The 15,591-nt window shown below is 39.1% G+C and overlaps 3 protein-coding genes across 6 annotated transcripts; 1 reads left to right on the top strand and 2 right to left on the bottom strand.

The window, feature by feature from the left end:
- Window positions 1-184: 184 nt before the first annotated feature.
- Window positions 185-3,314, bottom strand: LOC114150073 (homeodomain-interacting protein kinase 2-like). Of its 4 annotated transcripts, none has more exons than XM_028026269.1 (9): window positions 3,231-3,314; window positions 2,929-3,141; window positions 2,660-2,839; window positions 2,371-2,549; window positions 2,117-2,240; window positions 1,718-1,828; window positions 1,391-1,487; window positions 1,022-1,302; window positions 185-554 (listed from the first exon to the last, which is right to left on the bottom strand). In XM_028026269.1, exons 2-7 carry the CDS (start codon window positions 3,118-3,120, stop codon window positions 1,437-1,439), a joined length of 837 nt encoding a protein of 278 aa, XP_027882070.1. In that variant the 5' UTR covers window positions 3,121-3,141; window positions 3,231-3,314; the 3' UTR covers window positions 185-554; window positions 1,022-1,302; window positions 1,391-1,436. The 4 variants fall into 4 exon arrangements, with proteins under 4 accessions (XP_027882070.1, XP_027882071.1, XP_027882069.1 ...); XM_028026270.1 differs by having other exon boundaries at window positions 1,022-1,329; window positions 1,428-1,487; XM_028026268.1 differs by having other exon boundaries at window positions 1,391-1,471.
- Window positions 3,315-4,661: 1,347 nt separating this feature from the next.
- Window positions 4,662-10,700, top strand: atp5fa1 (ATP synthase F1 subunit alpha). The gene is made up of 11 exons (XM_028026267.1): window positions 4,662-4,856; window positions 7,541-7,616; window positions 7,707-7,876; window positions 8,037-8,210; window positions 8,341-8,507; window positions 9,159-9,459; window positions 9,555-9,779; window positions 9,858-9,965; window positions 10,037-10,181; window positions 10,264-10,414; window positions 10,488-10,700. The coding sequence occupies exons 1-11, from the start codon at window positions 4,677-4,679 to the stop codon at window positions 10,564-10,566; spliced, it is 1,776 nt and encodes a 591-aa protein (XP_027882068.1). The 5' UTR covers window positions 4,662-4,676; the 3' UTR covers window positions 10,567-10,700.
- A 1,310-nt stretch (window positions 10,701-12,010) lies between these two features.
- hwa (huluwa) lies at window positions 12,011-14,906 on the bottom strand. The gene is made up of 3 exons (XM_028026449.1): window positions 14,088-14,906; window positions 12,723-12,921; window positions 12,011-12,552 (listed from the first exon to the last, which is right to left on the bottom strand). Exons 1-3 carry the CDS (start codon window positions 14,676-14,678, stop codon window positions 12,386-12,388), a joined length of 957 nt encoding a protein of 318 aa, XP_027882250.1. The 5' UTR covers window positions 14,679-14,906; the 3' UTR covers window positions 12,011-12,385.
- Window positions 14,907-15,591: the final 685 nt, after the last annotated feature.

The following is a 15,591-nucleotide window of genomic DNA, read 5'->3' as shown; positions in this document are numbered from 1 at the left end:
TTCTGCAGCTCTGTAGATTTATTTGCAATGACTGAAAAACTCACAAAATATTAACATTGGAACCATGAATTTAAATACTTTTACACTATTTGATTACATTATCAGTACTGAAAATAATCTGGCAATTTCTGTTTGTAGCAGTGTTTTGTCTCACATCCTGTTGGTTTAGTAAATCTGGACATTGTTGTTTTCAGTTAAGCTTTTTAATATCACCACACACATTTTAAATAGCAACCAGTATTAGCTTTTAGCCATGTCTCCAACAAAGACATATGTTCTCAAAAAAATTCTTCTGTTTTGATTTGCTCTGAGGATGAGTGAGCTGGCTGCAGGTTTCCCTAGTTATGGTAGATTCAACAATAGAAGAAGGGTCCGGCTCTTCCTGTTTGATGGTAGACTCCAAAGTTGTGCTCGCTGCAGGTCTCTTACCATCTATCTTCTGTGAGAGAAGTCTGTTTTCTACAGGTGAAGGTTTGCTCAACTGTTCACAAGATGGCTGGTTTATGCTTGGCCGTGGAGGCAGTTTCTTGTCTAAATCTTTTGACTGCTGTGAACTGTAGAATAAACACACGCAGAATTAATAGCAAGAGCAAAAATAGCAAAAAATAAAAACTAAGACAAAAGAAAATTGAAATTCATGGCCATGTTCAAGGATTTAAGTTTTGTGACATGGAATATTAATTCCCTGAATGGAAGCAGCCATCAGAAAATGCTCATAAATGGATGGATATGGTAAGCAACAACACTAAATATCAAGGTGTACCTATTTTCTTCTTCTTTTTTTTTTAAAATGTACAACCGATGAGCTATTTTTGTGTGAAAATCAATGAACAGTTTCTGAAATCCTTAGACCAGACTGTCTGTCAGCAACAACTATGCCACATTCAAAGTCACCTAAATCTTGATTCTTCTCCATTTAAATGGACTCAGCAAGTCATCTTCACTGTGTCTGGATGCCTAAAGCATTGAGTTGCGGTCCAGAGAGTGTACATAATATTAACAAGTCTACAGTGGTACTTACATGTCGTATGTTCTTCTCTTTACTTTGACATCTTTCATATTTTGACTTGCGATTTTAGGATGAGCCGTGACCTGGCTGGCGCAAGGTTCCTGCTTGAATGCAGTGTTAGATTCAGGGAGAGGGCTGCAAGGACTGTCGCTTTTCCTGACAATAAAGGAATGTCTCAGGATGCCTTTGGGAGTAATCCTCTCCTTTGCATCCCACTGAAGCATTGCCTTAATCAGCGCTATGCATTCCTTCCTCTCCTCTGTTGCAGCCAGTTTTTCATACTTTAGGTGACTCTTATTTACAAAACAGCACAATATCATCTGAGAGATCATGAAGACAAACCTCAGTGCCAGTTGATGCTGTATTATATTAATGGCTTACCATTTTAGCTTGATGCAAAAAACGAAAGTTGAAGCACCTTTTGTGTTTATGGTGTTCCTCTCCCCAGTATTCCACAGGTGACTGTAAAAGGATTTGTCTTTAAAATGCAATTTAGAGTACAAAGATAATAATGTCAAAATATTACTTTCCATCCATCGAAACATTCAAAAATATTTAACTGCTTCCATATAAGGGATTTAGGCAGTCTTTCTTTTGTACTATTTTTGTGTACTTTAAACCAAATTTCTAAGAAATAAGAAAAGACACCCATTTGCCTTATATTGATAGTCATGATTCTTAATACATGGAGGACATTGTTCATTGTACCTTCAGTATCCACTGGTTAGAGTTTGACTTTTTAAAAAACCCTTTTGATTTGTTGCAGGCGTCAACAAGATAGTCTGGTGCTGGTCCCAGAACATCAGTGAAGTAGCACAGCTGAAAAAAGAGAACCAAATATACATTGTTGGATTTATATATTAGCGTGAAAGAACTTCTGTCATTTCAAATTGGGTACTTTAGTTGTAACAAACTTAAGAATAGGCTGTATGAGATTTCTGAATTATGATAATCTTGAGTTTGCTTTAACAGCATCACGGTATTAATGCCCATATTTAAACAAAAAAAACAAGTTTAACACACAACCTAATTTAATTTCTTTTATATAAAAAAGCAGCAATAGTGGTTTCAAAGTATAAAACTGTATGAATACAGTAAATTACTCACATTTTCATAATCACTAGTCCCCGGGAAAAGTACACAGTTTAAAAGCATCTTTCCCATTACACACCCCAGTGACCAGATGTCCAAAGCTGTAGAGTATGGGAGCCCGAGAATGAGTTCAGGAGCTCTAAAACAAGGAAAGTTGTCATTATTCAGGAGTGTCTGTAACACATTTATAATATTGCATCAGTGTAAAGCCTGTTTTTCTTGATTGGCAGCCTAGAAACAACTCAAACATTTCTTTTTACAATTCTTACTTGTAAAAAAGACATTGATTGATGGGTTGACTAGTTTGGTTGCTGTGGAGAGCCAAGCCAAAGTCAATCAGCTTGACCTGCAACGGTTTTATCTTTTGATTCACCACCATAATGTTGTTTGTTTTGATGTCACTGTGGATGACTTTAACTTTCTTCAGTCCCTCTAAAGCTGTGGCCAACTGAAAACACGATCATAATACAACATAGAAAGTGAGACTCAAATGGAATTGTGTTCTACATTAAATCATAAAATTTCCAGATTTATTCCTTTTTTTAATTATTGCCATACCTGCTGGATAACTGTTCTAATCTCTTGCATTTTCAGTGGGTGTCTTTGTTTAATGTAGTCCTTTAGATTGATGTCACACATTTCAAACACCAGACAGGAGTTTGAGCTGAAGCTGTGGTGAAACTTTATAACATTCTGCTGGTCCAACTTGTGTTTCATGAGATATTTCATCATCTCTGCCTGCAAATAACATAAAATAACCTCACATTTGGTCACTTGAGTCTGATTTTCTCAGCTTTTCACGGTATCACATATGGTTAGCGTCCTACCTCGTGCTTCAATTTGTATTTTCCTTTGGCAAACTTCACGGCAACATCTTGGTGTGTGAAGGTGTCAAAGCATTTGAGCACGACTGCAGAGCCGCCTTCTCCCAGAAATTTAATGATTTCGAATCGCTGGGGAAATGGATGATTGCTATCAAAGCGTATATCAGGTGTAGATGTAGAAGAAAAGCTCCCCATTGTGGATGATGTCTCACATAGCTTATAAAGTGAAACAGATGCTGAATTTAAAAATACATACAACTCAAAATATGATGACGAAATTAAGCATTAAGAAAGAAAGAAATTACCGGCCATGTCCAACTTGATTGTCACAGGTAGACTCCTGGGATCGGTTGATTTGTTGGTTAACAAATACGTTCCGAGAACATTTCAAAATTACTCTTTCAAAAAATGCACAATGCCCAAGAAATAGCCACTTCCATAGAACTGTGATCGATCGGTACACAACAGGAGTATAGTTCTAGCAGATGCACCAGATCTATTTAACACTTCATTTAGTGATGTTACAGATTTGCGAGCTACACAACAATTTCATAAAGTCAACAGCACTGATATTCTATAAGATTTGTATTTCTATTTATTTTTTAGTAGACAAGGACCTTGCAATGACAGGTGAAAGTAAGGCTCGATTTAAGAACTAGTAAATTAGGTAAATGGCTAGAGCTTGGTGAATGACAGCAAAATTTGTCCGAAGAATTCACCTTAACTTGCTTTGTGGAACGTGTTTAAAAACAGTTCAATAATTTTATTTGCAATTGCTGAAAAAACAGTGTTCTCCTGCCTACCCTTGACATATAGCCTTATGTTAATGCTGGCTACCTATGGATGCTGATATGTGTTATTTTGAGTTTGATATTGTTTCATTTTTAAAACTAATGACACTGGCACAAGTCTGTCATGAAAAGTAGAACAAATTGACAAAAGATCTCATTATTCTTAGTTTTTTTTGCTACATGTAACCCTGCATGTATGTATTAAACACCTGTATGTATTAAAAATTTATTTAATGAACTCATTTTGTTTGGTAAAGGATGACAAAAAAATGCTATTGGAAATGGACATTTTTGTTATATATGGTCTGCACTGTTTCTAAGATATTTTTGATCAAACTATTAGTGCAATAAACCCACACATTTACCAGGATTATTTTAATTGTACAAGGCATACAGATAGCTTGGATTTTTAGAAAAAGGTCTTTGGATTGCACCCAGACTCACACACACACACAAAAATACCTTTGTGAAGCATAATTTTATTATTACAGCTCCATTCTGTAGCCCTGAGGGCAATGTTTTAATGTGAGCTTTCTAATTGAGTATTTGGCTATTTTAACAATAAAAAAATTTTTATTCCAAATTTAAGTCTGCTAATTTAATTATGTATGTAGTGGCTTTACGGTTTTAGTTTGACATGATATGGCTATAGACAAATACTTTAAACTGGGTTTTTGTTTTATCAATGGGATTACTGTACTGACATTTTAAATCGGTTTTCATAATAAAGTCTGTTGTGTTGCTCTTGTAAGAGAGGTACAATATAAAAAAATAATATGAGATTAATACACTTTAACGTACGCATATACTGTATTTCTGACAAGAAATATTTTATTTATTCATGTAGTTATATATATATATATATTCAGAGTGGCGGAAACGGGTTTCTATGCATATAAGATTAGGTAAATTAAATTTGTATATCCAGTAAAAATGTAAGAAAGAAAAAAAGGACAATTAATGCCGTCGTTTATTTTGAAGTACTTCCGGGTTGCTGTGACCTCAACACACGGCGCCGCCCTTTCCGCCACCCTTCTCTCTCTCGGCCCCGGGAGCAGGACGTATCTTCAGGTCTCAAACATGCTGTCAGTTCGTCTCGCAGCGGCTCTTGCCCGCAACCTGCCACGAAGAGCTGGATTTGTAAGCACTTCTAACCTATTTATGTTTTGCTTTTCTTTTATCTTGACATGAAAAACGGAATTGTTCATATTGAAACCGCTGCTGTTCCGTTGTCTTTGCACTGGAGGACACAGAGCCCTTCACATTCCCAGTCCCCTCTGTTGACATTATGCAGCTGACAGACATCTAGGATATTGCAATATATTACTGAGAATGTATAAATAATAGGTTGGTTACCTGGATGCGATTCTGTTGTCACGGAGGCTTAATAATTTAACCCATCGGTTAAAGGTTAGGCTCGTTTCTCTTTTAGTCAGAGGTGTGACCAAGTCACTGTGTTGCAAGTCTCAAGTAAGTCTCAAGTCTTTGTCCTCAAGTCCGAGTCAAGTCTCAAGTAAAGACAGGCAAAAGTCGAGTCAAGTCTCAAGTCAGGAACCTTTAATTTCAAGTCATTTCGAGTCGTTTTTATTTATTTTATTTTTTATAATTTGCAATTATACATAAAATTCAAATAATAGACCATTTGTTCGTTTTAAAATATGTATTTATCTCAAATGATAGAACATGTGTAGCTGAACACAAAGTATAAAAAATATTTTTAAATTGGACCACTTTATTGCCCAGTTCTGTTAAACTTGATATTCAATAAAAAAAAAGAGGAAAATGCTGACATTTCCACAACACAATACAAAGAACCATAACAGCAGTTTTTTCCTCTTTTCTCTGACCTGTCAAAACAATATATTGTCAATATAATTTCCCAACGTAGATGTCTTCAAATACACCGACCATCCTTAGATGATACTAGACCCGGCTCATCATCATGATGGGACAGAGAGACTCTGTTCCCTGTGTTCAGGTCCAGAATCTGCTTTCTGTTCCGGAGCCCCGCTCACTATCCACCGGCTTCCTGAGCTAACACGGTGCACATTATTTGTGGAGGCATTTGAAGGACCGGATTTATGGTAAATAATCACCAATTTAACCGGAGTACACATGCTAACACGAAGTTAGCTAAAGTCAGCTATCTTACAGCAAAAGAAAAGCGCCACCTACCGATCTTTGTGAAGCTTCAAATGCCGGACAAAGTTGGACGTCGTGGCATCTCCATCCGATATTCTCTTCTTGCATGTTTTACAAGTTGCAGTTCGGTTTTTAGTCGAAAGTTCATAACCTACGTAGCCAAAAGAAATTAGCATATTCGAGCTGTTATTTCGTATTTCGTTCCCTGAGCTCTGTAGCTTTGCCGCGTTTTTTTAAACGTCCAAATCCTGTTAATTTGATTGGTTGTGCTGCAGCTACGTACACATACATACATAAGGAGAGAGGAAAACCATAGTGACGGTCTGCGCATATTGATACGGAATGAGTGACATTAATTAATGACGCCACTTTATAAATAATGTGTTTTAAATTTTAAGACTGAGTAAAAAATATCAAGTCTTTTCAAGTAAACAGCTTCAAGTCGAGTCAAGTCCCAAGTCAATGGCATGAAAGTCAAAGTCAAGTCCGAGTCTTTGAGCATTTTTTCAAGTCAAGTCTCAAGTCGTGATTTTAACGACTCGAGTCTGACTCGAGTCCAAGTCATGTGACTCGAGTCCCCACCTCTGCTTTTAGTTAGCTGCCACAATAGTGGATTGGGAAGTCTTTTACAGATAAGATACAAGCAACTGTGGATTGTCATCCTTTTTCATTAAACTGTAGATATTTCTACACAAGTTCTGCTGCCAAATAATTCACTTTGAGATATTTGAAACACAAGCATTTTCTAACCCAACAAGTGTTCTCAGGTGACTGTATTAATTTTGGGGTGAAATCTGTTCCCTGCTTTTTGTATACTCTCTGTTAAGTTTTAGGCTCATGTGAAAGTGAGCCTGACTTTTTAATTATATTATTATAATGCTGCTTTTAAAAAATAGTTTAGCTTTTTCTGATATAACTAGATCATTTTATAATGAACAAAAATATGATATCAGCCAAGATTTGAGCTTGCCTTAAATACTTACTTTGTACAAATATAGTAAAAATACTCTAAACAAAAAACCTCCTTGTCCTTTCAGCTTTGGCATGTAGTAAAGTGTTTTGGTTGCTAGTACAGTAGAGAATTTTTTAAAAATTTAATCATAACTTCTGACATTTTTTAATCGATCCTGTGACAAGGCATATTATGATTCAGGCATCAAATTGAAACAGCATAAAAACAGTAGTTATATTGTTAATAATCACTAGCAGCCAGGCAGTGGCCTTAATGATATGTTTATGGAATCATTACAAAGTTTCACAAACCTTTCTTAAATGCTGCATGTAATGGTGTGATTGCACCTGCTTTCTTGTATATATGCTGTAGATGAGAAATGTTTACTTTCAGACATCTGAGCTACGTTAGGTTCAACAGCAGGACTGCTTATATTGTTTATTTTTTTCTCATCCAGAAATCTTTCCAGAGAGCTGAATATGTACGGGGTTTTTGTATAGACAGAAGCTATTCTTAAAATCAGCTGAATGGCAGTGTGCAGCAACATCTAAGGGAGGGGGAGAGTTGCATCACTCATATACAGTCACTTCCTGCAGTTTCTCTGGCATCCCAATAAAATTACTTAAAGTAGGGACAAAATTATTTAAAGTTTAAGCAGTTTTGAAATGTAACCTTGGTACACCTTGAAGCATTTAATCTAATTCATTTATCATTTCTTTCTGTGTTAAAGGTATCTAAGAATGTTGCGGCAGCATGCGTCGGAGCCAAGAATCTGCACACTGCGCAGCATTGGCTCCAAAAAACAGGTCAGTGTGCCAGGAATCTCCTGCAGGTCTTTATGAATTTTTGGCTTTATCCGTAACAAGTTTTTTTTTTTTTTTATTTACTCTGTAAAGGCACAGCTGAAGTGTCATCCATTTTGGAGGAGAAGATCATGGGAGCTGACACCAGCGCTGATTTAGAGGAGACTGGCCGTGTCCTGTCCATTGGTGATGGTATTGCCAGAGTGTACGGCCTCAGGAACGTGCAGGCAGAGGAGATGGTGGAGTTCTCCTCTGGTCTCAAGGTGACGGTGTAAACCTTCGATTCAGTACCCAACCTGGAGAAACTATTGTTTTTGCTTGATAAACAAAGTTGGTCTGAATCTTTGCACTTATTTAACATCTATTATTTTGTTGTGTGTGCATTTGATGGCTGCTTCTGAAATCAAGCATTTTCTTTTCCAGGGCATGTCCCTGAACTTGGAGCCTGACAATGTTGGTGTTGTGGTGTTTGGTAATGACAAGCTGATCAAAGAAGGCGACATTGTCAAAAGAACTGGTGCCATCGTCGATGTGCCTGTTGGTGAAGAACTCCTAGGCAGAGTTGTTGATGCTCTGGGAAATGCTATTGATGGAAAGGTACTCCTTTTAATTTATTGCTCCCTTGCGTTGTTGTGCTGTCTTTCGGGGGTTGTTCTAATATTAATTCCACAAGTTCTTAGCTTCTAGAAGAAACAGAATGACTTTTTTCCTCTGTCCTCTCCAAAAGGGCCCTCTTGGCTCCAAGGTGCGCCGGCGTGTGGGTCTGAAAGCCCCCGGTATCATTCCCCGTATCTCTGTGAGGGAGCCCATGCAGACCGGCATCAAAGCCGTAGACAGCTTGGTCCCCATTGGCCGTGGACAACGTGAGCTCATCATTGGAGACAGGCAGACAGGGTAACGGGATGCTGCTCAAAGAGAATATTTTAGCACACAGCATGCTGAGATGTTATTGGCAGTGGTTTTAGACGCCCTTGCATCTAATCCATTAAAGTTGGATTTTGGGTTCTACATAACTTCGTAAGTTTAATTATTATTATATAGTAATTTCTTCTGCAGTGATGAACTAATTTAAGGGACACAGGAGCTGTTTGTCTTCCAGTTTGTCACTGTGGGAACATTAAGAATCACCCCAAACATCTAGAATGAAATATAGTCATATATATTTAATTCTAGCAGCTATCAAGTAAAACATGTCCCTGTTTTTCTTAAACAGGGACATGGAAGTTGGTTGAAATTAATGGGAAGGATGGATGGAGCTAAATACGGGGCAACAATAGAAAAGAAAACCTGTTTGATGCTGCAGAAATCTTCAGACTAGTGTGGAGGTTCACTTCCTGGCAGGACAGTGACACCAAACATACAGCCAGAGACACTATGCAATGGTTCAAGCATATTCAAATGTTAGATCCAGATTGTATTCCTACTGCGAATAAATTATTGTAGTTTGTGGTTGTACTGTGATTAAAAAAATATCAAGGGCTATAGATATTCATCATATGTATATCATTGTGGATGTCAGCTAAGGTTTCCGTGTTTGTTTTGCAGCAAAACTGCCATCGCCATTGACACCATCATCAACCAGAAACGTTTCAATGACGGAACTGACGAGAAGAAAAAGCTGTATTGCATCTATGTTGCTATTGGCCAGAAGAGATCCACTGTGGCTCAGCTGGTGAAGAGGCTGACAGACGCCGATGCTATGAAGTACACCATAGTGGTGTCGGCCACTGCCTCCGATGCTGCGCCTCTGCAGTACCTGGCTCCCTACTCTGGCTGCTCCATGGGGGAGTATTTCAGAGACAACGGAAAGCATGCCCTCATCATCTACGACGATCTTTCAAAGCAGGTGAAACTTCAACTCCTGCCTCGGGGGGTTTTAGAAAAGATGGCACCCAGGTCCTGGATTGAACATTGATTATACCTTGTTGATCATCTCTGTAGGCTGTCGCCTATCGTCAGATGTCCCTGTTGCTCCGCCGTCCCCCAGGTCGCGAGGCCTACCCTGGAGACGTCTTCTACTTGCATTCCCGTCTGCTGGAGAGAGCTGCCAAGATGAATGATAACTTTGGTGGCGGCTCCCTCACCGCTCTTCCTGTTATTGAGACACAAGCTGGAGATGTGTCTGCCTACATTCCAACAAACGTCATCTCCATCACAGATGGACAGGCAAGCGGCTGATTTGTCATGCTGGACGCTGATATACTCAGTCTCTAGCTTTTCCTTAAATGAAGTTTCCTCACACAGATCTTCCTGGAGACCGAGCTGTTCTACAAAGGTATTCGTCCGGCCATAAACGTCGGTCTGTCAGTGTCGCGCGTCGGATCCGCTGCCCAGACCAGGGCCATGAAGCAGGTTAGTCTTCACCGAGGTATCCTCTCTTGTCAAATGCTTCACTTTAAACAACCTGTGCTGCCTGTCATTAGGTGGCCGGTACGATGAAGCTGGAGTTGGCCCAGTATCGAGAGGTGGCCGCTTTCGCTCAGTTCGGTTCTGATCTGGACGCCGCCACGCAGCAGCTGCTGAACCGTGGCGTTCGTCTGACTGAACTCCTTAAACAGGGACAGTACTGTGAGTGTCAGCTGCTTGTTCCAGGTTTTCATGTGGATGAGATTCATTTTCAACTCTAATTGCCTGTTTTTTTTTCTTTCAGCTCCAATGGCCATTGAAGAACAGGTAACAGTCATTTATGCTGGAGTGAGAGGACACCTTGACAAGATGGAACCAAGCAAGATCACTAAATTTGAAAAAGCTTTCCTTCAGCACATCTTGAGTCAGCAGCAAGACTTGCTGGCAGCTATCAAGTAAGAAAAAGATAATGCATCTATTTCTTCCCATTGTAAGAATGCGTTGTAACAGTTTTGCTCTTCTTTGCAGGACTGATGGGAAAATATCTGAAGCTTCTGATGCTAAACTCAAGCAGATTGTTTTGAATTTCCTCTCTAGCTTTGAGTAAAATGAAACTCATTTGGTCTTGTTTTTGTTTCCAAAGCAGAGCACAAATTATGCTTTCAATGAATTTAAGAAAAATTCAAGGGATTTTATGTACAGATATCTCCTAAAGCTAAATAAAGTGTTCCAACTAAGTGACATTGCTGTCTTTTTCTCAATAGGTTTTTCTTATTATTCTGCTGTACACAATCATATACGTGCCACTATAGGCAAGGAAACCAAAATTTTATCAACAATGAGCTTTAGTCTTTAAGTAGTACAAAATCTAGTTTAAATACTTTTATGTTCATATGAAAAAGGCTCAATGTGAAAGGTGTGAATGTAACTGTAGGTCCCTCTGCTGGCCAACAGCAGCAATAACCAAATTGTATTAATTTCCTTGTAAATTAAGGAATTTCTTTGTTGCAGTTCCTTTGATTTATATCTGTTAAACATTTCCACTTTTTGAAATTCCACATTTTTTCTTGGAATTTTATATGATGGATCAACAAAATTTTAGATAGTACAATTTAAGTAAAAGGAAATACCAGGTTTCCATTTGTCTTTTTAACAAATTTGAAAAGTATGGCATACATTTGTATTCAACTCCCTTTTACTTTGAAACCCCGGTATAAAATTCAAAGCAACCAAATGCTTTCAGATGCTATCTAATTAATAAATCCTAAATAAAATCCCAGGCTTTGTACATCTCAATTAGTCCTCTAAAAATGGAGGGTGCAGAACCACAAGCCATATCGGGTAGATGGAAGCACATGGAAGATGGTATTCTCTTCAGCAGAGACTAAAATATTGGTTTTTTTGGCATACTTGCAAAGTGTTGTGTGGTGGGAAACACTGCACATCTCTCAGAACACACAACCTGCACTCCTAAATATAGTAATTGCAGCATCATTCTGAGGAGACCTGGCAAGGAAGCAGATTAGAGTTGATAGTAAAGGTTGATAGAGCTAAATACAATTCAATATTGATATTGATTGAATACTGGAAGCCCTAGAGACACACTTGAGACTGGGGAGGGTTTTCACATTGCTGCAAACTAAGGAACCTAAGGAATAGAGTACAATCTAATATCTTAGATCAATGCAGAGCACACCTAAAGGTGAATGGGAATCTGTGAAAAGATTTTAAATGGCCAGTTTGCTGGCCAATCAAGCAAAGAAACACTGCATTGAACCACCCTTTGGTGCATTTGGCAGCGCCGTCCTGCTGGAAAATAAAATCAGCATGTCCAGAAGACCTGTCAGTAAAAATAAGAATAAAATGCTCTAAAAGTTACCTGGAGGACGTCTACATTAACTGTGGGCTTAAAAAAACACAATGGATCAACACCAGTAGATGACACGGCTCCCTAAATCATTACAGACTGTGGAAAACTTACGCTGGAGTTCAAGCAACATGGATTCAGTTTTAAATAAAATGTAAGACTATTATTTCAATTTATTAAAATATAACTCTTTATTAAATTCTTAAGCCTTCATTAATTGGGTGAATAACAACCACTTACGCAGTGAAACAAACTTGATGAAGGTGAGGAAAGAGTGAAGCCTAAAGCCAAATCAACCATAAATAGTGAAAACAAAAATAGTGACAACCTCTATGAATGTTGCGTGAAGGACGCTGATTAAACATTTAACAGTAACTGAAGTGACAGTTCAGTGTTAATGTAACATTTTGAACAGTGGGACAGTGCATTCTACAACAAAGTATACTTAACAGTGCATAAATTAAGTGATTACTTTTAAGAGAAAAACTCATATTAAAACACGCACACCGGTATGCTATTTGGAACAAGCATTTAAAATCTACATTAAGAAAATTGTTAACTATACCCAGTACTGTTTTGTGTGGATCACAGGCCTGTGGTGATTATGTTTGGGTATATTATTCTGTCTGACATAACAGGGATCGTAATAATCCCACTCCAGCGCCGAAGACAGCAGTCCGTTGGACAGGCCGTCGCTATCTGCAGACAAAATGCGAAGGGAGACACCTGGAAGACACGATGCTTTGCTATAAACGACGGAAATAACTGCTAGTAACAAAAATGTTATTTTGCCTCATCCACATTATCCAAGTTATAGAAGTCGGAAAATTAATGTCAAGTGAACTTTGATCTGACAATTGTATTTAATACAGTCTGGGTGGAGGAGACTTTTGTACCTGCACTTGCTCCGAAGTCACTGTCCAGCCCAGGACCCACAGCAGATGAGTTCTGACTGGATGTCTCTGAGGTTGGGTTCATGTGCTCACACTCCATGAACAGCTTGTCGTACGGATGCACAGGAGCGGCTGCATTCACTTCCGTTAGCTTCTCGTAAGTACTGCTCCGACGAATGTGATCCACATGCTCCGCTTCCTCCTGTGAATCAAGGAAAAATAAATGGATAAGCTGACAGATGAGTTAAAAACCTAACCCCCAGCAGTAGACTGCAGAAATTAACTTCTTGTTGCAGTCCCTTTGATTTGTCCTCAGTTGGTAGAGATCCAGTATCTTGTGCTGACCCCCACTGATGCTTAAAGAAACCTGAATCCACAGTAACATCATTTAGACCGACAGTATCAATTGACATACATATGCTCGTCACAAACTGATTTAAATATGCACTGTTTACTGAACAAGTTACAAGTAAACTATATGCTGTTGCAATAATCAAAATACTTCTGGAATGGATATTTGACCATTTCTCTAGTTAGGGGTTAAATATAGATTGGTTTATTTTACATGCACAGATCAAGCTCTTTAAGCACAATTCACAATTTTTCAATAAGGTTGAGGAATAGTAGCCTAATGTTTAATTTTCCCAAATTTGTCCCAGTTTCTGACATAAATAGTCGCCTTCAGATTGGGTTTGAAAAAATTGGTCAGCATGTTCAAGAACCACGAAGACTCAAGCTTATCATAAACAGAAATATCCAGCAACACTAATCCTTCGGTTGACATGGAAGCCAATTTGACATTTGCTTAACAAAGGGTAGTGCCCAAGAATAAATGTAAGAGCTCCAAAATAGGTAGAAGTCAATGTGAGGTCCTCGGGCTTAACAACATTGAATAAACCATAAAGTATGGTAGTGGTAGCATCATGCTGAAGCTCTGTTTCCCTGCTAATAGTATTGGTCCAACTGGGTGAAATAATGAAAATGGAGGACGTCCTCTCAATCTTTGATGGAAATTATCCCACACACATTGAAACTGTTTGGTGAGAGTAACACAGATGATGGACAAATAAAATCGGGATCTCATTAAAGTTCATGTGTGAGGAGTGAATACCTTTTGTAAAAAATGATAATCTGCTAATGGGGGGGGAAAAAAAGTCAAATGATGGACAGGCCCTGCTCTAAAATCTAAGTGAATTATGAATTAATTAGGGTTGAAATAAGTTGTGTAGAAGTCATCTCTGTCTGTAACAAAAACTAGAGCACCGTAAACACCTTGATGAGAAACATACAAAGTCCTTAACACTTACTGAACGGATCTAAACTAACATTTACGCAACGGTCATCCTCTGATACACAGAACTCGCTCACCATTGGAGAGTTTGGTGGAACCAGGTGTACTCTGGAGTTAGCCTCTGAATCGCTGGACTGCAGTAAAACCGGGGCACTCCGACACCAGCCTGGCTTACTGTCACTGTAAGGTGGTGAGCTGGAAGGCATGTGGAGCCTCGGAGTGAAGCCCTGCGCGGAGGACGCGGCCCGGATGGTGCTCGGCGCCCTCAGAGACCCGGAGCCAGTCGCACCGTCGGGCCTCAGCAGCCGGAACCTGTTAGTCGACCCGGCTCCGTCTCTGGACGACGCCCTTGAAGAAGTGACCGGGTGGGACAGGACGGGCTCCGACAGGGACATGTAGGCTGTCCTCCCGTCCCGCAGAGAGGAAAAGGCCACGTCGGATATTCTGAGTCTCGGCAGGGCGGATCGCAGGAGCATCTCCTCGGTGTCCTCCCGCCTCGGTCTGCTGGTCTTCTTTGACAGAACCAGGACCTTGTAGCCCAGGAAGAGACAGTTCAGCAGAAGGAGAATGACCACAAAGGGGATGAGCAGGAGGACAACTAAGGTCAGGTTTGCCACAGGGTAGCCTTCAGTCAGATTGTGTGGGGTGGTCTGACGTGTTTGCGACATTTCATTTCCAAGCGCATTGCGGGTGAATTTCTTTGAACGCAGATCTCCGTGAGCCCTTAGCCTAGTCTCTGTTCACACAGGTGCTTTAATATTCCAATCAGTGGGAATTACTTTAAGTTTGATCTTGGAAAATCACGCAAGTTCTACTTTTCGTCACATTCTTTTCCATCACCGTGGATAAAAATGTTACTGATATAAATATCGCAAAAGTGAGGACGCGGCCATTGATTAAGCCGGTAACAAACAGCAGTTCAACAGGTGTGTTTCTTTCCCCCTCCCCCTCTTTTTTCTTGCAAGATTCTTGCTGTTGTAGGAATCACCCGCCGCTAGATGGCAGTAGATTTCTCCTGAATTTCAACAAATTTGAAGCTCAGCAGCAATGCAGTAATTCCGCCAAACGGATTTGAGGTATTAAACATAAGAAAAAGGCGTAAAGGTTATATATGTTGTTATCTATTGTCTCAGAGTGTCACAGTGAATAACAACATCTCCTAGTAATCGAAGCTGCCAGAATAATCAAAAACAATCTGTCTTTTGTCTACAGTGCTTTGGTTAAATTAGTTAGTATTTAGTATTTGTAGCTAATGATTACATGTTTCGTAGTTATACAGAAGAAAACATCTGGGAAACCATAAAAGGACATAAAATGTGGAAATTTGCCGAAGTTACAAAACCCAGACAAGACTTTATACAATAGAGAACAGAACAAGGTCCACAGTGACTTGAAGAGTAATCATGCCTCTTACATGTTCATGAACTGGAACTAAAAACTTGATGCATTTTAATCGGAATTTATGCAATAAGCAGACACATAAATTGTTTATTTATGCAATAAACAGATTAAAAAATAGATGGCTATGGAATGGAAGAAAAATGCTACCTTGTTTTCAAAGGGATTTACAAGTATAAATCT

Source organism: Xiphophorus couchianus, chromosome 8, assembly GCF_001444195.1.
Source record: "Xiphophorus couchianus chromosome 8, X_couchianus-1.0, whole genome shotgun sequence".
Lineage (NCBI taxonomy): Eukaryota > Metazoa > Chordata > Actinopteri > Cyprinodontiformes > Poeciliidae > Xiphophorus > Xiphophorus couchianus.
This window is presented reverse-complemented; position numbering and strand designations above follow the sequence as displayed.